The 23593-nt window shown below is 35.6% G+C and overlaps 1 protein-coding gene across 3 annotated transcripts in view; it reads right to left on the minus strand.

Moving 5' to 3' along the window:
• The window catches only part of ZNF713 (zinc finger protein 713), a 66354-nt gene that overhangs the window by 3899 nt on the left and 38862 nt on the right, over nucleotides 1–23593 (minus strand). For all 3 annotated transcript variants that reach the window (XM_023534633.1, XM_011367008.2, XM_011367009.2), the window contains 2 exons: nucleotides 22821–22947; nucleotides 21668–21760 (listed from right to left, as the gene is read on the minus strand). In XM_023534633.1, the coding sequence (XP_023390401.1) occupies nucleotides 21668–21760; nucleotides 22821–22854 (127 nt within the window). In that variant the 5' untranslated portion in view covers nucleotides 22855–22947. The remainder of the gene's footprint in view (nucleotides 1–21667; nucleotides 21761–22820; nucleotides 22948–23593) is intronic.

Genomic DNA, 23593 nt, shown 5'->3' on the forward strand with positions numbered 1-23593 from the left:
TCTCCACTACGAGGCCTGCACTACAGGAAGTACTGAAAGGGGTCAGCACACCTAAACAAAATGACAAAAAAAAAAAATATACATAATTAGGCATAAGGTAACTAGCAGGCTGATAAAAGCAGAGGAGTGCAACCTTTATTAGGAATGAGGTATTATAAGCTTAATAAGAAGAGATTTGCTATAGCAAGATAGCAATTAATGTTCAGCATACATAGGGACAAATTGAGACAACAATGACTGAAAAGTGGGGGATTCAATGATCCAAATTTGCAAAGGGAAATGGATATAATGCATGCACAGAAGAAATAGGACGACTGTATATATACATATAGGTGTATGTATGTGTGTGTGTGTGTGTGTGTGTGTGTGTGTGTGTATGCGTGTGTGTATTTCCTTTACATAGTCATATTGGCAACCACACGCCAAAGATTCAGAACTTAAGTACATAACTTAAAACAAGAAGGACCAGATGGAAATCCCACAAAAGCCAAAAAAAAAAAATAAAGAAAACGGAAACACAAGGACAAGGAAGCAATGGAAACACCAAGCTACCAGAATGCAAAAGATAAAATGGCTGTAAGAAGATCTCATATTTCAATAATCACCCTAAATGTAAATGGACTGAAATCACCAATAAAAAGGCACAGAGTTGCAGATTGGATCAAAAAACAAAACCCAACCATATGCTGCCTCCAGGACACATATCTCAGCTCCAAAGACAAATACAGACTCAAACTGAAAGGGAGGAAAATGATATTTCAAGCAAATGGTATTCAGAGAAAAGCAGGAGTTGCAGTACTAATATCAGACAAAATATACTTCAAAATAAAAAGATAAAGAAATACACTGAGGGATACTTCATAATGATAAAAAGAAGCACCAAGAAGACATAACACTTATTAATATCTATGCTCCCAATCAGGGAACCCTCAAATATATAAAGCAATTACTAACAGAACTAAAAGGAAAAACAGACCAAAACATTATCATAGTAGGAGACCTAAATAGCCCACTGTTAGATATGGACATATCATACAAATAGACAATCAGTAAGGAATTAACATCCTTAAATGACACATTAGACCAACCGGACATAATTGACATATACGGAGCCTTCCATACCAAAACAGCTGCTTATACATTCTTCTCTAGTACACATGAAACATTCTCAAGAATTGACCACATACTGGGACACAGAGATAGCCTCAACGAATATAAGAGGGTTGAAATGATACCAACCATATTCTCTGATCATAGTACTTTGAAACCAGAGATCAACTGCAGAAAAAAATCAGGAAGAACCACAAATACATGGAGATTAAACAACACGCTACTGAAGAATAACTGGGTCAAGGAAGAAATAAAAAGAGAGATCAAGAGATACATAGAAATGAATGATAATGACAGTACAACATATGAAAACTTTTGGGACATGGCTAAAGCGGTCATAAGAGGAAAGTTCATATCATTACAGGCCTACCTCCAAAAACAAGAATGAGCCCAAATAAACAACGTAACGCTTCATCTTAAAAAAACTAGAAAAGGTAGAATTAATGAAGCCTAAAGTCAACAGAAGGAAATAAACAAAATCAGAGCAGAAATAAATGAAATTGAAAAAAAAAAAAGAATAGGAAAAATAAATGCAACAAATAGCTGGTTCTTTGAGAAGGTTAATAAAATTGACAAACTGCTGGCTAGACTCACTTTCAAAGAAAAAAGAGAAAGGACACAAATAAATAAAATCAGGAATGAAAGAGGGGGAAATTACGACAGACACTGCAGAAATACAAAAGATTATACAAGAATACTATGAAAAAGTATATAACACCAAATATAATAACTTAAAAGAAACAGACCAGTACTTAGAAAAATACAACTTTTCTAGATTGAATCAATAAGGACTAGAAAATCTAAAGAGAATGGCAGCAGTATGGAAAATGAAACAATCACCAAAAACCTACCAAAAAGTAAAAGTCCAGGACCAGATGGCTTCACCAGTCAATTCTACCAAACATTCAAGAAGATTTAATACCTATTCTCCTCAAACTCTTCCAAAAAACCGAGAGGAGGCAATACTCCCAACTCATTTTATGAGGCAAATATTACTCTGATACCAAAACCTGGTAAAGATACCACACACACAAAAATCTACAGACCAATATCTCTCATGAACAGAGATGCAAAAATTCTAAATAAGGTACTAGTGAACTGAATACAGCAACATATTAAAAAGATTATAAACCATGATCAAGTGGGCTTCATCCCAGAAGCACAGGGATGGTTCAATATACTCAAATCAATTAATGTGATACACCACGTAAACATATTAAAAAAATAAGAATCATATGATCATATCAATAGATGCAGAAAAAGCCTTTGACAAGATACAGGACCCATTTATGATCAAAATCTTTAACAAAATCGGCACAGAAAGAAAATACCTAAATATAATAAAGGCAATATATGGCAAGCCTTCAGCCAACATTATACTTAATGGCAAATAAGTAAAAACTTTCCAAGATCAGGAAGGCAAGGCTGTCTACTATGGCCATTGTTATTCAATATAACATTGGAGGTCCTAGTGAGTGCAATCAGGCAAGAGAAAGTTATAAAAGGCATCCAAACAGGAAACAAAAAAGACAAACTGTCACTACTTGTGGATGACATGATTCTCTATACAGAAAACTCTAAAGACTACACAAGAACACTACTAGAAACAATGAGCAAATACAGTAAAGTCTCTGGATACAAAATCAACATTGAAAAATCCATAGCATTCCTATAATCTAATAACGAAATATCAGAAAAAGAAGTGGAAAAATAATTCCTTTTGCAATTGCAACAAAAAAATAAAATACCTAGGAATACATTTATCAAAACATGTGAAGGACCTATATAATGAAAACTACAAGACCCTATTAAAAGAAATCGAAGAAGATACAAAGAAATGGAAAGATATTCCATGTTCTTGGATTGGAAGAATCAACATAGTTAAAATGACCATATTACCTAAAACATTATACAGATTTAATGCAATCCTCATCAAAATCCCATCGGCAGTTTTTAAAGAAATAGAACAAAAAATTATCATATTTGTATGAAAGCACAAAAGACCCCTAATTGCCAAAGCCATCCTGAGAAAAAAAAAATAAGGATGGAAGCATCACTCTGCCCGACTTCAAATTATACTACAAAGAGACAGTAATCAAAGTGGAATGTATTGGCAGAAAGACAGACACACAGACCAGTGGAACAGAATAGAGAGTCCAGAAGTAAACCCATATTTATATGGGCAAATAATTTTCAACAAAAAAGCCAAAAACATACAATGGAGAAAGGAAAGCCTCTTCAATAAGTAGTGCTGGAAAAACTGGAAAGCCACCTGCAAAAGAATGAAACTAGACTGTTATCTATCACCACACGAAAATTAACTCAAAATGGATTAATGATCTGAATATAAGAACTGAAGCAATAAAATGCATAGAAGAAAACATAGGTACTAAACTCAAAGACCTTGGACTTAAAGAGGATTTTATGAAGTTGATCTCAAAGGCAAGGGAATAAAAGCAAAAATAAATGAATGGGACTATATCAAAATAAAAAACTTCTGCTTGGGAGAAGAAATCGTCAACAGGGTAAAGAGACAAACATCTGAATGGGAAAATGTATTTGCAAGCAACGCCTCTGTAAGGGCCTAATATCCAAAATATACAAAGAACTCATACGACTCAATAACAACAAAAAAACAAACAATCCAATAAAAAAATGGGCAGAGGACTTGAATAGACACTTTTCCTTAGAGGACATACAAATGGACAACAAATATATGAACAGATGCTCAATATTGCTAGCTATTAGGGAAATGGAAATCAAAAGCACAATGAGGTACCATCTCACACCTGTTAGAATAGCTGTAATCAACAGGACAAGTAATAACAAATGTTGGAGAGAATATGGAGAAAAAGGAACCCTCATACACTGCTGGTGGGACTGCAAATTGGTACAGCCAGTATGGAAAACAGTATGGAGGTTCCTCAAAAAACTAAGAATTGATCTACCATATGATCCAGCAATCCCTCTACTGGGTATTTTCCTCAAAGCCTTGAAAACCCATATCCAAAAAGATATTTGCAAACCTATGTTCATAGCAGCATTATTCACAGTGGCCAGGACATGAAAGCAAGCAAAGTGTCCTACAACAGATGACTGGCTATAGAAGCTGTGGTACATATATACAATGGAATATTACTTAGCCATAAGAAGAGATGAAATACTGCCATTTGCAATAACATGGATGGAACTTGGGATAATCATACGAAGCAAAATAAGCCAGATAGAAAAGGTTGAAAATCACATGGTATCACTTATATATGGGATATAAACCTAAAAGCAACAAAAGAACAGGACAAACAAACAGAGCCTTATGGACTAGTGGTTACCATGAGGGAAGAGGGTGAGGGAAGAAGGAAAAATAAAAAAAAAAAAATGTAAAAAAATAAAGTGAAAAAAAAATAAATGAAAGCAACAATAAAATAAAATGCTCATTCATGTGTAATAGTCAAAACTAAAAAATTAATCCTTTTCTCTTCCTTTGGGTCTGTTACAGGGTCATGTTACTTCTCTATCTCTGCCTACAATCTTCCCTCATTCTACTCTATTTCGGTTTACCTCTTCCTCAACTCTACTCTCTCCATCCTAGACTTTTCTCTGACTCTGTTCTCTTCTTTCCCCACTTACCTCCCTGCTGGCTTCTTCCATCACTCACTAATGTTTAGTTCCATTCTAACAAGAGTTAAGGGATAGGAGCTGTGTAGAAAGAGGAGGGATTAAGAAGATAATTTTTATATGACTGGGTGGCTTCAAAGTCTCAGCTTAGCAAATGGTTAAGGGAACTTAACCAGTTTGGGGAACTTTTATCACTCTTGGGAGGTTTTTGCTGCAATCCTCATTCTCTTGTCATTTCTGTGATCTAGATAGATATATCTCTGTTTTGGGTAGTACCTTGGGACTAGCCCTAGGGCATAAACCCTACTGAACATGATACAAGATCATGCTGGTTGACTCATGAAAAACACCCATGATACCTTGTCCCAACAAATTTGTGTAGTATACACTGATCTTAACAGCTTCTCCTGGCTCACCCACCAAAGCTAATTCATTAGTCAGCTATACTTGGTCCTTGGATCGCTTTAGCTTTCTTAACTGTTAGTCACACAGTACTCTTAGTCTTCTGACTACAGGAAATGTACAAGCATACCTTGTTTTATTGTGCTCCACTTTATTGCACTTTGTAGGTATTATGCTTTTATAAATTGAAGGTTTGTGGCAACCTTACATCAAGTTTGTCTATTGATAATTTTCCAATACCATTTGTTCACTTTGTGTTTCTGTGTCACATTTTAGTAATTCTCACAATATTTCAAACTTTTCCATTATTACTATATTTGTTATGGTGATTTGTGATCAGTGATCTTTGGTGCTACTATTGTAACTGTTTTTGGGTGCCATGAACTGCATCCATATAAGACAGTAAATTTAATCAGTAAGTGTTTTGTAGGTTCTGACTTCTCCACCTACTAGCTGTTCATCTATTTTCTTCTCTTTGGGCCTCCCTATTCCCTAAGGCAAAACGATATTGAAATTAGGCAAACTAATAACTCTAAATGTTCAAGTGAAAGAAAGAGTTGTACATTTCCCACTTTGAATTAAAAGCTAAAAGCAATTAAGCTTAGAGAAGAGGGCATGTTGAAAGTTGAAATAGGCCAAAAGCTAGGCTTCTTGCACCAGTTAGCAAAGTTGTGAATACAAAGGAAAAATTCTTGCGGGAATTGAAAGTTGTTCTTCCGTTGACCCCCGGATTGTTCCAAAAAAGGAAAAAAAAAAAAAAAAGCCTAATTGCTGATATAGAGATAGCTTTAACGGTCTGTATAGATGATCAAACCAGCCATAAGATTCCCTTAAGCTAAAGCCTAATCCAGAGCAGACCCTAAGTCTTTTCAATTCTGTAAAGGATGAGAGAAGTGAGAAAGCTTCAGAAGAAAAGTTTGAAGGTAGCAAAGGTTGGTTCATGAGGTTTAAGGAAAGAAGTCAATTCCATAACACAAAAGCACAAAGTAAAGCATCAAGTGCTGACGCAGAAGTTGCAGAAAGTTACCCAGAAGATCTAGCTAAGATAATTAATAAAGGTATTAACACTAAACAACAGATTTTCAATGTAGATGAAATAGCCTTATACTGGAAGATGCATGCCATCTAGGACTTTCACAGCTAGAGAGAAGTTAATGCTTGGCTTCAAAGGCCAGGCTGTTTTTTGGGGAGCTAATGCAGCTGGTGATTTTAAATTGGAGCCAGTGCTCATTTACCATTCCAAAAATCCTAGGGCCTTTAAGGATTGTGTGAAATCTACCCTGTCTGTGTTCTGTAAATGGAATATTTCTGTGTTCTGTAAATGGAGTAACAAAGTTTAGATTGCAGCACATCTGTTTACAACATGGTTCACTGAATATTTTAAGCCTACTGTTGAGACCTATAGCTCATAAAAAAATTCTTTTCAAATTTTTTACTGCTCATTGACAATGCTCCTGGTCACTCAAGCTCTGATGGAAATGTACAATGAAATTAATGTTTTCATGTCTGCCAAGACAACATCCATTCTGCAGCTCATGGATCAAGAAATAATTTCAACTTTCAAGTCTTATTTGAGAAGTATATCTCATAAGGCAATAGCTGCCATAGATGAATGATTCCTCTGATGGGTTTGGGCAAAACAAGTTGAAAACCTTCTGAAAAGGATTCATTATTCTAGATGGTATTAGGAACATTTGTGATTTATGGAAGAGGTTAAAATATCAACATTAACAGGAGTTTGGACAAAGTTAATTTCAACCATCATGAATGGTTTTGTGGGATTCAAGACTTCATTGGGGGATGTAACTGCAGATGTGTTGGAAATAGCAAGAGAACTGGAATTGAAATGGAGTCTGAGGATGCAACTGAATTGTTGCAGTCTCATGATAGAATTTTAACAGATAAGAGTTGCTTCTTATAGATGAACAAAGTAGTTTGTTTTTTTTTTGAGATGGAATCTACTCCTGGTGAAGATGCTGTGAAGACTGGAAATTATAACAAAGAATTTAGACTATTACATGAACTTTGTTGATAAAGCAGCAGCAGGGTTTGAGAGGACTGACTCCAATTTTGAAAGAAGTTCTGTGGGTAAATGCTACAGAGAAATTGTTCATGAAAGGAAGAGTCAATTGATGGGGCAAACTTCATTGTTGCCTTATTTTAAGAAATTGCCACAGCCACTCCAACCCTCAGCAATCACTACTCTGGATCAGGTAGCTGCCATCAACATTGAGACTAGACCCTCTACAAGAAAAAAGATGACTCGCTGAAATACTAGATGACAGTTAGCATTTTTTAGCAATAAAGTTTTTTTTAAATTTACATTGATTTTTTAGACATAATGCTATTGCACACATAACAGAAGACAATATAGTGTAAACATAACTTTAATGTGCAGTGGGAAATCATAAACTCAGTGTGACTGACTTTATAGTGGTGGTCTGGAACTGAACCCGCAATATCTGTGGTATATCTGTACATCAAAGCTATAGGCGTGGTGCACTTGATTATCATCCTAAATAGGACACTTGACAGTAAAAGGGGGCACCATTAATAGTTATGCCAGGAACTGTTCTGAGAAATAATGTAGAACTAGACCATAATACTGTTTTGTATTTTGCCTTTTCATATCACTGCATAACATGAACATATTTCCATGTCAACAAATACATTTCTATATAATTTTAAGGCACTGTAAAATATCTAATTTTATGGATGTATTGTATCAAAGTATTTTTATCAATTCACATTTAGGTTACATTGAACTTACTGTTATCACAAACAGCAAAGCAGAAAAGTTACTTGGCTGAACATGAAACAGAAATTTCAATAAGAAAAAAGAAAAAGTCTAGGTTAGAAAATTGTGGAAAACAGATCAATATGCTCAAAGATGTACATAAGGACACATAAACAACTTCCTCTGGTCTAAAATTATATGTAGGAAAAACAGTAATTTAAAAGATCTATTTTAAACAAATTTATCATCTCAACCAAAAAAATTGTCCTTTCATGGACAACTTTATTTTCAGCCCAAAAGCTTTAGTCCATCCAGCGACTTTGGCTCTAAAATGTATGGAATGATTGGCTGGAGCTTTGAAAGCTGTCTTTCACAATCTCCTAGCACCAAAATCCATAGGCTGCGAACCTAGCTCCTGGAAGCACAGATAAGTATGGTACTCTAGGCTCCTACTGACTACGAGTAGAGTTCAGGGCATTCATTCCCCAAGGCCTAACTTCCAGAACTTGTTTAACCCTGGAAACATGCAGCATGACCAACATGCTCATGACTTTTGTTGATTTCCTTTTTTCAATGGCTTCCCTCTGAGGGAAAAGGGAAAACTCTTCTTGTTGACAGACTTGCCACCTACTGATCCAGGTGGAGTGATTGTGCATGGACTGTATATGCACTGCTCCCCCACTGTGGATACCCTCAAGGCACATCAGATCTTCAATCACAGGGTTGCCTACCTACTTTGCAGCTGGCTGCCAGGAGACAGAGTCTAGACTCCAGATTGAGACAATTATTTTGAGCTTCAAAGCAGTTTTGAAGAACAGACTCTAGTCTGTTGGCCCTAGCTCCCCACCTAACTTAAGCCCCCACCCCACGTTAGTATACATGACTGCAACTGCCCTTAAAAGAAACAAGTGGACACTAATGAAGATGAACATTTTAATCAAGCCATGGATATGGGAGCATGTAAAGATGGTGTTCTCTCATTACCCACTATCTACTTTCTTCCTGGTTTGGCCTTACCTGGCTAGAAACCCAATTAATTTACTGAAACCCCCAAGCCCTAGTTTGTACTTGTGCCTAATCTCCTATTAGATTGTATATTGCTTATCTCCCCGCACCTCCACAGTTGTCTGAGATTACAAACAAAACTGATGCTTATGAAGAAAGTGTTTTCAGACACAGAGCAAAACTTCCCCTGCCTACACTGCACGAATAACACACAATCTCTTTTGTACCCAAGTCTTAAGTGGGTGTAATATCTGTGTCAGAGCTACAGACTAAGGCTCTTTAGCTTATGGCAGGGGTTCATCAGGCTTCTGACATTCTTGCAAGGGCCTAAGGGTTCTTTATAATGAAAAATAGGAGATTTGTATAGACTACCATCGTCTCATGTGGTTACTATCTGTCCCCACTGACTCCATTTTCCCTGGATCGACTCTAGGAGTTATGGGTCTTTAATAAAATTAGATTTCTAGAGCACTTATGACCTCCTCTGTATCTAAAAAGGGGCACTTTCTGGACAAGTCTGTGGTCAGTATAAGCATACTGCAATGCCATTGAGCAACTTAAACATCTTGCAAGGCTTTCTGCACCAATGCATACCTCAACAAGTAGACACCCTGGTCAGCCCTATCTAATACCTTTTGAACTAAATTGTTCAGGAATTAGGAAGGAAGAAAACAAGGAAAGAAGGGAGAGAGGGAGAGAAGAATTAGGAAGGGAAGGAAAGAAATTTTAAGAAGTGTATCCTTTCCACTTAGAAAGCACTGTATTTCCAGTTCTGTTTTGTTGATTAAAAAAAAATGTGCCATGTTTACAGTGGGTTGTGATATTAACTTAGAAGGTAGAAATGAATTGAAAACAAAAACAAAATAGACTAAAAAATAGAAAATACAGTTCATGAGACATTGCAATAAGGATAAATGGTAAAATTTTTGGTTCGATTTTATAGATTATATAGATCTTATGGGTTACAATAAAAATGCATCTTAGTAAGAATGGTGGTTGTAAACAAAAAGTATTGCTTTAGCTGAGGTTGACAAGCTTTTTCTGTAGAGTCATATAGTAAATACTTCAGGTATTGTGAGCCATACCTCTTATAATGTGAAAGTAGCCATAATATGTAAAAGAGTGAGTGTGGGTTGTTTCCATAAAACTTTACTCTAGACTGTTTTATTCATTTGGAGTCTACGATACCAAAAAGGGTATCTGGAAAGGGGCCACTTGATTAGTCTAAGGCATTCTTTCGCTGACTGGTGGTTTATCTTATATTAGCACTGTATGAGAGTGCTTTTTTCCCTATGAACTCGGCAACAGTGTGTACTGTCAAAGTTTTGGATTTTTGCTAATCTGACAGGTGAGAAAAGGTATTTGATGTAGTTTCAATTTGTATTTATCTTATCATGAGTGAGACTGAATATTTTTTATATGTTAAAGGTATTCGTATTCCTTTACCTAAGAACCATTCATATTTGTGTATTTTTCTATTGGACCGTTGGCCTCATTGATTTAGAGGAACTTTTTAAACATTAATGGGAGATCAGTCCTTCTGACATAAGTGGCAAGTATTCTCCCTATTACTATTTTATTTTTTTACTTTGTTTATTGCTCTATACTATGCGGAATTTGGGATTTGCATGTATTGAATGTATGAATTTTCTTATGGATTCTAAATTTTAAAACATAGAAAAAATTTCTCCATTTTAAAGTTACGAAAGATTTCTCCTGTGTTTTCTTCTAGGTCTCCTATGGTTACATGTTTTACATTTAAAGTCTCGATACTTTTGGAGTTTATCTTGCTTAAGGGGTAAGCTATGGATCCAATTTTATCTATTTTCAGATGGCTACTATTTATTAAACAGTCTACATTTTAAATACCAGTTCTCTCAACACAATTTACTTAGATCTCTATTTTTCCCTCCTAATTTGAAATAATTATATTTGTCATGTGTCATATGTCATGTCATGTCATATCATATCTTTATTATATACTAACTCCTGCATGTATCTGGGTCTATTTCTAGATTTTTTATTCTGTTCAGTTGGTCTGCCTTGCTTTAATTCATGAAATTTTATTGTATATTATCTATAGAAATAATCCTTATTGGTGTTCCTTTCAGAATTTTCCTGATTATATTTGCATTTTTTTCATATAAACTTTAAAAAAATTTATTTACTTTTTAAATTAAAATTATTGGAGTTACATTAATAAAATCAAGCAAGTTTCAAGTGTACAATTCAATATATGTTGTATATATATTGCATTATGTGTTCACCTCCCAAAGTTAGATTTCCTTCCGTCACCAAATATTTGACCCCTTTTACCCCTATCTACCTCCCACTGCCCCACTTCCCTCTGGTAACCACTAATCCACAGTCTGTGTACATGAGTCTCTGTCATGTTTGTTGTTTTTAGTTTTATATCCCATGTGTGAGTGATATCATCTGGTTTTCAACTTTTTCTGTCTGACTTATTTCCTTTAGCATGGTTATCTCAAGATCTACCCATGTTGTCACAAATGACAGTATTTCATCTTTTATCGCCGAGTAACATTCCACTGTATATATGTACTACATCTTCTTTATTCAATCATCTATCATAGGACACTCCGGTTGCTTCCATGTCTTGGCCACCATGAATAATGCTTCTATGAACATCACGGTGCATAAATCTTTGCAAAATGTTTTCAGGATTTTTGGGGTAAATACTCAGAAGAGAGACTGCTAAATCATATGGTAATTCAATTATTAATTCTTTGAAGAACCTCCATACTGTTTCCCACAGTGGCTGTACCAATTTGCAGTCCTACCAACAGTGTATGAAGGTTCCTCTCCAACACTTGTTATTACTTGTTCTGCTGATGACAGCCATTCTAACAGATGCGAGATGGTATCTCATTGTAGTTTTATAAAAAAAAAAAAAATTATTTTCATTTTTTTATTGTTTGTTGGGTAACATTGGTTAATAATACTATTATATAATTTTCAGATATACAATTTGACATCTGTATATTCTATTGTGTGTTTACCACCCGAAGTCCAGTTTCCTTCAGTTACCATATATTTGATCCCCTTTACTCACTTCACCCTCCCCCTAACCCTCCCCCTTACCCCATCTACCTCCCCCGTCCTCTCCCACCCCTTATCTTCTGGTAACCGCTAGTCTATGGTCCACGTTCATGAGTGTGTTTGTCCTGTTCATTTGTTGCTTTTAGGTTTATATCCCACGTATAAGTGATGTCATGTGATTTTCAGCTTTTTCTGTCTGATTTATTTCGTTTAGCATGATTATCTCAAGGTCCATCCATGCTGTCACAAATGGCAGTATTTCATTTCTTCTTATGGCTGAGTAATATTCCATTGTATATATGTACCACAGCTTCTTTAGCTAGTCATCTATTGTAGGATACTTTGGTTGCTTCCATGTCCTGGCCACTGTGAATAATGCTGCCATGAACATCGGTGTGCAAATATCTTTTCGGATATGGGTTTTCAAGTCTTTGGGGAAAATACTCAGTAGAGGGATTGCTGGATCATATGGTAGATCAATTCTTAGTTTTTTGAGGAACCTCTATACTGTTTTCCATAGTGGTTGTACCAATTTGCAGTCCCACCAGCAGTGTATGAGGGTTCCTTTTTCTCCACATTCTCTCCAACATTTGTTATTACTTGTCCTGTTGATTACAGCTATTCTAACAGGTGTGAGATGGTACCTCATTGTAGTTTTGATTTGCATTTTTCTAATAGCTAGTGATGTTGAGCATCTTTTAATGTCTGTTGGACATTTGTATGTCATTATGGGGGACGTATCTGTTAAGGTCCTCTGTCCATTTTTTAACTGATTATTTTTTATTGTTGAGTTGTATGAGATCTTTGTATTTTTTGGACATTAGGCCTTTATCAGAGGCATGTTTTGCAAATGTATTCTTTCATTCTGACTGTTCCCTCTTTGCCTTATTGATGGTTTCCTTTGCGGTGGAGAAGCTTTTTATTTTGATATAGTCCTATTCATTTATTTTTTCTTTTATTTCCCTTGCCTTTGAGGTCAAATTCATAAAATCCTCTTTAAATCCAAGGTCCATGAGTTTAGTACCTGTGTTTTCTTCTATGCAATTTATTGTTTCAGGCCTTTTATTCAGGTCCTTAATCCATTTTGATTTGTTTTTGGTGTGTGGTGGACAGCCTAATTTCATTCTTTTGCAGGTGGCTTTCCAATTTTCTCGTCGCCCATTATCGAAGAGGCTTTCTTTTCTCCATTGTATGGTTGTAGCAACTGTGTTGAAAATTATTTGCCCATATATGTGGGGGTTTACTTCTGGACTCTCAATTCAGTTCCCTTGGTCTGTGTGTATGTTTTTCTGCCTATGCCATGCCGTTTTGATTGCTGTCTCTTTGTAGTATAATTTGAAGTCAGGCAGAGTGATAACTCCAGCCTCGTTCTTTTTTTCTCAGGATTTCTTTGGCTATTCAAGGTCTTTTGTAATTACACACAAATCTGACAATTTTTTTCTTCAATTTTGTTAAAAATTGCCATTGGGATTTTGATATGGATTGCACTAAATCTGTATAATGCTTAAGGTTAAGGTCATTTTAACTATGTTGATTCTTCCAATCCATGAACATAAACTATCTTTCTATTTCTATGTGTCTTTCTCAATTTATTTTAAAAATGTCCTACAGTTTTTGGTGTATAAGTCCTTCACATTTCCTGGGTGTTTTAATCTTTTTGTTCCAATTACAAAAGGATTATTTTTTATTTCTTTTTCTGAAAATTCATTATTAGATTATAGGAATGCTACAGATTTTTGAACACTGATTTTGTAACCTGAAACATAACTGTATTTATTATTTCTACTATTTTTTTAAGTAGTCTTTAGGATTTTCTATATAGAGAATCATGCCATCTGCAAAAACTGACAATTTGACTTCTTCATTCTATATTTAAATGCCTTTATTTCTTCCTTTTGCCTGATTGCTCTGGCTTGAACCTCCAATACTGTATTGAATAACAGAGGTAATAGCACCAGCCTTGTCTTGTTCCTGATTTTAGAGGAAAGATTTTTAGCTTTTCACCATTAAGTATGATGTTAGCTGAGGGTTTGTCATATATGCCCTTTATGATGTTGAGATACTTTTCTTCCATACCCATTTCATTAAGTGTTTTAATCATAAATTGATGCTATATCTAGTTGAATGCTTTATCTGTATCTATTGATATGATCATATAATTTTTATTCTTTATTTTGTTTGTGTGGTGTAACACATTAATCAATTTGTGTATGTTGAACCATCCCTGTGCCACTAAGATGAAGCCCACTTGATCATGGTGTATAATCTTTTTAGTATGTTGCTATATTTGGTTCACTAGTATCCTATTTAGGATTTTTGCATCTGTGTTCAATAGAGATATTGGTCTGTAGTTTTTTGTGTGTGTGCTGTCTTTACCAGGTTTTGGTATCAGGGAAACATGTGCCGCATAAAATGAGTTAGGAAATATTGCCTCCTCTTCGATTTTTTGGAAGAGTTTGAGGGAAATAGGTATTAAATTTTCTTTGAATGTTTAGTAGAATTCACTGATGATGCCATCTGGTTCTGGACTTTAGCTTTTTGGTATGTTTTTGATGATTGTTTCAATTTCCTTATGTTGATCAGTCTATTTAGATTTTCCAGTTCTTCATGATTCAGTCTGGGAAGATTGTATATTTCTAAGAACTTGTCAATTTCTTCTATGTTATTAAATTTGGCATCATATAATTTTTCATTGTATTCTTGTATGAGCCTTTGTATTTCAGTATTTGTCATAACTTCTCTGTCATTCCTGATTTAGTTTGTGTCCTTTCTCTTTTTTCTTTATTGAGTCTAGCCAGGGGTTTGTCAATTTTATTAATCTTCTCTATAAACCAGCTATTTATTGCATTAGTTTTTTTTTTTTATTGTCTTTTTGTTCTCAATTTCATTTAATTCTGCTCTAATTTTGACTATTTCCTTCCTTTGTGGCTTTGGGCTTTATTTGTTCTTCTTTTTCTAATTTTTAAAGATGTAATTTTAGGTTTTTTATTTGGGTTTGTTGTTGTTTCTTGAGACAGGCCTGTAATGATATGAACTTTTCTCTTATTACCGCTTTTGTGGAGTCTCAAAACTTTTGTTTTGTTGTACTTTCATTCTCATTTGTTTTTATGTATCTCTTGATCTCTCCTATTTCTTCTGTTACCCAGTCAGTCTTCGGTAGCATGTTGTTTAATCTCCATGTCTTTGTAGTTCTTCTTGCCTTCTCTTACAATTGACCTCCAGTTTCAAAACATTATGGTCAGAGAATATGGTTGGTATGATTTCAATTTTCTTAAATTTGTTGAGACTAGTTTTGTATCTCAACATATGACCCTTGAGAATGTTCTATGTGTACTAGCAAAGAATGTATAAGTTGCTGTCTTGGGATAAAAGACTCTGTAAATATTGATTATGTCCAATTGATATAATGTGTCATATAAGGATGATATTTCCTTATTTTCTGTTTGATCTATCCATAGCTGACATAAGGTATTTAGGTCCCCTACCATAGTTGTGTTTTTGTCAGTCTCTCCTTTTAGTTGTTAGTAGTTGGTTGGGAGCATAAATATTAAGTGTTAGATATTCTTGATGTATAACACCCTTAATCATTATGAAGTGTCCATCACTGTCTCTCATTACCCTTTTTATCTTCAAATCTATATTGTCAGAAATAAGTATGGTGACTTTCCACTCTTTCACTTTGAGTCTATTTTTGTCCTTGTAGCTGAGATGTGTCTGATAAAGGCAGTATTTGGTTGGGTTTTGTTTTCTGATCATGTTTGGTACTCTGTGCCTTCTTATTCGTGTGTTCAGTCCATTTACACTAAGGGTGATTATTGAAATATGAGGTTTTCCTATAGCCATTTTACTTTTTGTTTTCTGGTAGTTCAGTGTCTCCATTGTTTCTTTGTTCTTGTGTTTCTGTTATTTTAATTTTGTGGTATTCTGTGGATTTTCCCTCTGTTTCCTCATGTTTTATATGCTATGTGTCTCAGTTCTGGATTTATGGAGTGTGGTTACCATTAAGTTTACGTAAAGGATGGGTATATATGTATGTATGTATGTATACATACATAATGTGTGCATATATATACATATACATGTATATGTATACGTATGTGTATATATACACACATATATATACACACATACATACAGTTGTCCATTTTCTTCTGCATGCACTTTATCTCCATTCACCTCTGTGAATTTGGATCTTTACTCCCTCCCCTTTTGTTTTTGTCTCAAATTATTACTATATATACTGAACATTCATTTCTAAGTTGCAGTAGCTGTTTTCTTTGTTTAAAGTTTTTTTTTTGACCTTTAACCATTATGTAATATTTAAGCTTATAATACCCTTTTCTTAATAAGGGTTGCAATTTCCTGCTGCTGTCTGCCTGTTAGTCATCTTACTCATGGTTATGTATTTTGTACATTTGTTTCAGGTAGAATTACCCCCTTTAGTACTTCCTATAATGAAGGCCTTATGGTGGGGAATTCCTGCAGCTTTTTTTTATGTCTGGAAAGGTCTTTATTTCTCTTTCATATCTAAAGGAGATCTTTGCAGGATATATTTATTCTTGGCTGGTAATTTTTTTCATTGTTTGAATATTTGGTGCCACTTCTTTCTTGCTTATAAGTTTTGTGTTAAGGAGTCCAAAGACAGTCTAATGAGTTTTCCTTTATAGGTTACCCTTTTCTTTTTCCTGTCTGCCTTGGGAATTGTCATTAATTTTTGACAATTTTAGTATAATGTGTCTTTGAGAAGGCCTGTTTGGGTTGAGATAATTTGGTGTTTTATTTGCTTCTTGGATTCAAGGATGCAGTTCTTTCCATAGGTTTTGGAAGTACTCACTGACTATTTGTTTGAATATGCTCTCTATTCCCTTCTCTCTCTCTTCTCCTTTTGGTCTACTCATTATTCTTATATTGCTTTTTCTGATGGTGTCAGATAGTTCTTGCAGAGTTTCTTCTTTTTTTATCTTAAGTCTCTTCGTCCTTCTGCATCATTTCCAAATTTCTGTCTTCAATATCACTAATTCTTCCTCCATCCAGTCAGCTCTATTTCCTAAGCTCACTATTTCATTCTTCATCTCTTTTAATGTGTTCTTCATCTCCAGAAGTTCTGTTTGGTTCCTTTTTTTTTTTTTTTTAATGGTTTCAATATCCTTGGTAAAAGTATTCGTTTTGTTCATTTATTTTGTTTCTGATTTCTTGGAATTGTTGGTCAGAATTTTCTTTCATCTAGTTGAGTTTTTCAGAAGTGCAATCCTGAATTCTCTGTCATTTAAATCTCCTACTTCTATGTGTTTGAGCTTATTTCCTGGAGATTTTTCACTTTCTTTCTGAGTTGCCTTGTCACCTTGGTTGTTCATGGTGTTTGATGGACTATTTTTCTGCCCGGGTGTTAATGGGAATACTTTGCTTTTTCTTTTTAAAAAAGAAAAATTGTTATTATATCTCTTTAGAAGGTTGATAAGAAGAGGTTTTTCTTTTGATTTCTAGTAGATGACATCCAAGCCTCTTATATCTCTGCTTTGAGGCTATAAAGCCTCTCCTCTGGTGAGCTATGTGCCTTTTCTGCGATCAGGTCCCTCAGTCCCAGGGCTCCACCCTATGGAAAGGTGCAGTGGAAGATGGGGGGTCTGAGTCTGAAGAGGTCCTGAAGTCCCATTACTGCCCCAAGAGTCAGATGCAATGTTCTGCTTCTTCCTTCTGACTCAGTCTGACTAAGTGGGTGTGGGATTGATTAAGAAAGGTCTGCTGTGTTTGTGGCTGTTTCCCTTCCCTTATTGCTGTTCTCCAGGTTTCAGCTGTTTTCCTTTGATACCGCCGCTCCTCTCTCTTGTACCGTCTGTAGTATATGTTTAGTACTGGTTGCGCAAATTCCCCTGGGCTCAATGATGTTAGCTCTGAGAGGATATGGGGGAGGGAAGGACATGCTCTGGATTGGTGGAAGGACACGGTGTGTCCAGGCTCTGTGACTCAGCTTCCTGCTTGGCAATGGTGGTTGCTAAGCCACAGCTGTTGCCCTTCCATACTTAGTCTCTGCCCCGCTCTCTGCCTTGATCCCTGGGCTCCACTACATGGAATATGCTGATCACTCAGGCAGTACTGCTATGGGTTTCAAAGGAAGACCCGGATGTGTTATGTCCCCTTCCCCTCCTTCTGCAGGGAGTTCTGGCTGCATAACACAGCTCCTTTGTTTCACACTGCTAATATGCCTCCCAGTTTCATGTGGAACTACCCACCTTTGGATGCTCTGATGAGCAGATCTCTCAGATGTGCTTGTGTGCAGGTTGGGTGTTATTTTTTGAGTTGCAAATGTTCAGTTTGTTGTTATTTCAAAGGGGAGAGATCTGGGGAGACCTCTCACAGCACCATGCTTCTGACATCACTTTTTCACATGAACTTTAGAATGAGCTTATCTAGAGCCTTCCAAAAAATTGCAGGTACTTTTTATGGGATTATACTACAGGTATAGTAGAAACACTGACATCTTGGTATGTTCATTTAGTTGTTTATTTTTGTGTCTTTCATAAGTATCTTAAGGTTTTCATCATGTAGGTGTTGCATATTTCTTGTAGAAAGTTTATTTCTAGGTATTTTATCTTTTTAGTTGCTATTGAATGAGGCTCTTCCATCTTATTTTCTAACTCCACTTCAACAATCTATATACCTAGCAACAAAGTTACACTCTGAACTTTGCTCCACATAAGACATCTCAAACTCAGTATCACACACTTTCCTGCCCAGAGTAGTCTCATGCTCTTATTCACATTTTGACCTAATCTAGACTTCCATTTCTTTGATTTTTTTTGTTGTCTTTCAGTTTTCAGTCCTCTTCAGACCTTAGTTTACTTCTTGTCACTTCTTGGACTCTATTTCAATTCACTTAAATTAACTAACTCTCTTTCACAGTTTCCTCGTTTAGTTTCAACAGTCGAACAGGCCTTCAACCGAGGCTCTACAAACTTCTTCCAGTGCTTAATATAACAAGAGAAATGGCATACCCATGGAAATTAGAAACCACATATCTATCAGGATAAATCTTTGGGCCCTCAAAACTTCTCAGTAATCCCTTTACTACTCTTTGGTCAGCTTCCATTGATCTTAGTATGCTATAGCAAGTGCTCCTCAAGATCTCTACCTGACCTCTCAATTCTTTTACATCCAAGAGGACTTTACCAAGGAAATAAAAATCACCATTTGTGAACTTCCCAAATCTTCCACAAACAAACTTATTTATGTACAAAATCATCCTAATCTCTTTCTCTCCAATTCTATTCCTATTTCTTCTAGAATCTTGACTCTTTTGTATCTATTTTCTATGTACCTTCTCCACTGACTCCTTCCCTTTGGCATTATAAGCAAGCTAAAATCATTCCTACTTAGAACAATCCTCTTTTGACACCATCTTTTTATTTTAGTAAATATCTTCTTTATTGTCTCTCCTTCTCATTCTAGTTTCCTGTGAGAATACTGTACGCTTACTAGTTCTACTTTTTTTTTTAAAACCTCTGTTCACTCAACAATGTACAAATTGATTGTTCTAAACACTCCTCTGTCATTCCTCTTTTTACTACAATTACTGACCTCTTTGTTGCAAAATCCATTGAATGCTTTCCAGGTCTCATCTTAGCTAGGAAGAGATTTTTAGATAAATAGACATCAGCAGATGTCAATAACAACGAGGGAGGCAATACCCCAGAGAGCACAACAGAATTAGGTCACTAAAGCCAGATCATTCTATCTCAGTCCTTCAATCAACAGAAATATTTTACCACATCCTCATAAGATTGTATAAGATAATGCAAAAATGTAAGTATTCTCCTTGGAGAAGACTGCTAGCCTGCCTGTCTCTGACAAGGAGGATGTGAAAATAATTACTTGTTCAAGCTGATCTATGAACCAAGAACCTTGGGTATCTATATATAGATGCATAATGACGTCTGGAAATTTTCGTAAGTTAGTAATTATTTTCTCTAGTTGAGGGTCTGTGGGTAGGGACATATGAGAAACAGTGTGGATCCTACACATGGCGGCATATGTACCCACAGGAAAGAACAGCTCTGCCTTTTGCTGTAGATGCCTACTCGGGCAGTTCACCTAAAAAGAGAGTTGTACATTTTCTTTCTTTAGTTTTCTACTTCCCAAGACCGGGTATGGAGGTTCAGAGAAATAATGTTACCCACTGTTGTCAGGGAAAGTGCTAGGGGTTCTTGATGAAATGTTTTAATTATTAGCCTCTACTTATGGAATGGCCAGCACTGGTCAGGCTTTGCAAAATTCAGGTTCAATGTGGCTGAAATAGGAACAAAGTTTTCTACCTAAAATAACCTAGAGCACTAAAAAGCAAGGAGGAGAGCCAAGTCAAAGTCAAATTGAAATTGAAAAAGCTGAAGTTCAAATGACACAAAACCAAATCCAACTGATGAAACAAGGTGCCAGAACAAAGAATCAGAGTGGAAAACTAGTTAGAGATGGAGCAGGGTAGCTTGCTTAATGGACCAGAGTGGAAAATAGCATACATTTAGCAGTCAACTATTTGCTAATATAACCCAGGCAGAGCATTATTGGTGGTATGCCAATAATAGGGAACTAAGGAGGAGTTTTTCTTTTTTTTGGTCAAGAAGACTCATTTAGTGAGATGTTTGAAGAACAGCATAAAATCAACAGATCCAGGTTTTGAAATACAGTACTTAATTAAATTAGTAACATGACATTCATAAACAAAAATATAATCTAAAATCTGGAAAAAGAATGTGGGTGAAATACTTAGACTAGAAATGGGAAAATGACATAAAATGACTACTTAAAAGCACTGTACTACAGAATGGAACATCAAGTCCATAGGAATACATACCTTTAGAAGAATAAGGAGGGAGAGAAGGTAGTAAAGGAGCAGGTAAAGATACAGGAGAGAGGCTAGGAGAGGCAAGAATAGTGTGTATCACAAGCTAGGGTGGAAGAAAATTTCATAACAGTAAAGTCGACACAGTCAAATAGAAGATGAAGTGGTTTTTTAGCCACCAGATTTGACTGGAAGGAAGTTAGGAGTAATCTCCAAGAAAATCATTTTAGTAACGTTAAGTAGAGTAGGGGTCATAACGCAAAGGTGAACAAAAGAATTAAAATCAGGGCTATAAATTTTGGACAAGTTTAAAGAGTTTTCTAATAAAAGAAAAAAAAAGGTAGGTAAAAATGGCAAAAGATTTTTGATATGGAAAAGAGAAGGGTAAAGGGGGTCATATATATTGTGATGGAAGGAAATTTGACTGGGTGGTGAATACAATGCAATACACATATGATGTATTATTGAATTGTACATCTGAAATTTATATAATTTTATTAACAAATGTCACCCCAATAAATTTAATAAAAAAAATCAATAGGAAACTAATAAATAGTAAAAGAACAAAAACAAAATCAAAAGAGAATGTGTGAATAAAAAATAAAAGGAAAACACTATATGGAGATTTGCAACATCTAGGTATTTATGGATATTCAAACTAATACTTTCAAAATAACTTTCATGTTGTGTAAAATTTTTTAATAATAAGCATATATTATGTTTAATTAAAAAAAATAAGAGGGCCATTTTCACTTTGGAAAAAAAACAAATATGAACTGAAATTTTAAAGTCTTCAGTATTGTTTAGATTCCAGAGGGAGCTATGTGGAGCACACTGAGTTGAATATTTCAAAAGTGACTATTTCCTTTCACTCAGTAGCAAATACTTAAATGATTGCTTCTCACCTGGATGAATGTCTAGTGGGCTGTCTCTTTCCATCATCCACTGCTCTTCTTGCTCCAACTGAGTGATCACCTTTGGCTTATAAAGTTGATGCCCTATTCATAGGAAAAATGTATCTCAGAAATTTATACTGGGAATGAAAATTTCTTTCAGGCTAATTTCCAAACTTTTTAGCCTTTAAGGATCTCTGGATTTGGAAAAGGGAGGCTTCAAAGGCAGCAAAATAAAAGTACCCATCTAAAACTCAACAAAGTGAAGACTTTTTACCTGAAGAGAAAGACCAGGGAACAAAGGTCTCTGTCTACAAAACTGATTAGCATTCTTCTGTCCTGGCCTGAACTACATTCGCAAAGGCTACGAAAGTTTTCACTACTTGAGAAAATAAGAGTAGTGACCCCTTACCCACGGTTTCACCTTCTGTGGTTTTAGTTACTCATGGTCAACTGCAGTCCAAAAATATATTAAATGAAAAATTCCAGAAACAAACAATTCATAAGTTTTAAATTGTGGGCTGTTCTGAGTACTGTGATGAAATCTTGTGCCATCCTGTTTTGTCCTGCCTGGGACATGAATGATCCCTCTGTCCAGCTATCAACAGTGTAGATGCTCTGTGCCCATTAGTCATTTAGCTATCAGGTTATCAGTTCGACTGTTGGGATATCACACTGCTTGTATTCAAGTAACTCTTATTAACTTAATAATGGCCCCAAAGCATGAGAGTAGTGATGCTGGCAATTCAGATATGCCAAATAGAAGCCATAAGTGCTTCCTTTAAGTAAAAAGGTGACAGTTCTCAACTTAATAAAGAAAGAAAAATAATTATATCCTTAAGTTGCTTAGATCTATGGTAAGAACATATCTTCTATCTGTGAAATTGTGAAAGAAAAAGAAGTTCATGCTTGTTTTGCTGTCACACTTCAAACTGCAATAGTTATGGCTACAGTGTATGTTAAGTACTTAGTTAAGATGAAAAAGCATTAAACTTCTTCATAGGTACGATTGGACAGGAAAAAAACAGTATATGTAGGGTTTAGCACTATTCATAGTTTCAGGCATCCCCTGGGAGTCTTGGAACATATCCCCCCGCCCAGGTAAAGGTGGGATACTGTAAACCCAACAGAATGGTTTCCAGTTTTACAGGGACACCACCCTTACCCAGTGTGACCAGATTCCTGTAGTTTTCCAGCATCACATCTCGGTAGAGTTTCTTTTGAGCAGGGTACAGCTGGTCCCATTCCTCTCTGGTGAAGTCCACAGCCACATCCTGGAATGTCAGTGATTCCTGAAACATCAAATACATCCCTGTTCAGCCAGAAACCATTTCTTACTGAGGACCTTAGGGGAAGGGGCAAAAGTACAGCAGCAGACAAATGTTAGGATGTCCGAGACTTATGCTAAGAGTCTTAAGGGGGCTCTGAGTAATCCAGGTCAAAATTTTTGAAACAACAATTAGTGTCTATCCTTCTATCATCTTTTACGACATATATAAAAACATGCATGAAATAATGCTTGCTTTTAAGTTTTTAAAAATCTGTTGTGAGAAAGACTCTCATATCATCTAAACAAAAAATAATATAGAAAAGATGTCAATGAAGAGGTGACATTTGAGAAAAGACTTGAAAAAACAGTACAAAGGTCCTAAGGCAATAGTGTTTGTGGCATGTTCAAGAAAGAAGAATGAGGCCAAGCTTGGCTAAAGTAGAGTGAGCAAGGAGTAGAAATAAATGATAAAGTCAGAAAAGTAACAGGTCCAGATTTTAGATTTTCTGGGACTGTTTAGGCCATCATAAGGATGTTGGTTTTTACTGTGAGTGAAACGGGAGCCACACATTTTGAGCAGAGGAATGACATGATCTGATTTACCATTACCCTGCCATTTCCTGGGCTACATTTTTTGAAATCATCTTTTCTTCCTTTGACTGTACCCC

Source organism: Pteropus vampyrus, unplaced genomic scaffold (assembly GCF_000151845.1).
Source record: "Pteropus vampyrus isolate Shadow unplaced genomic scaffold, Pvam_2.0 Scaffold128, whole genome shotgun sequence".
NCBI lineage: Eukaryota > Metazoa > Chordata > Mammalia > Chiroptera > Pteropodidae > Pteropus > Pteropus vampyrus.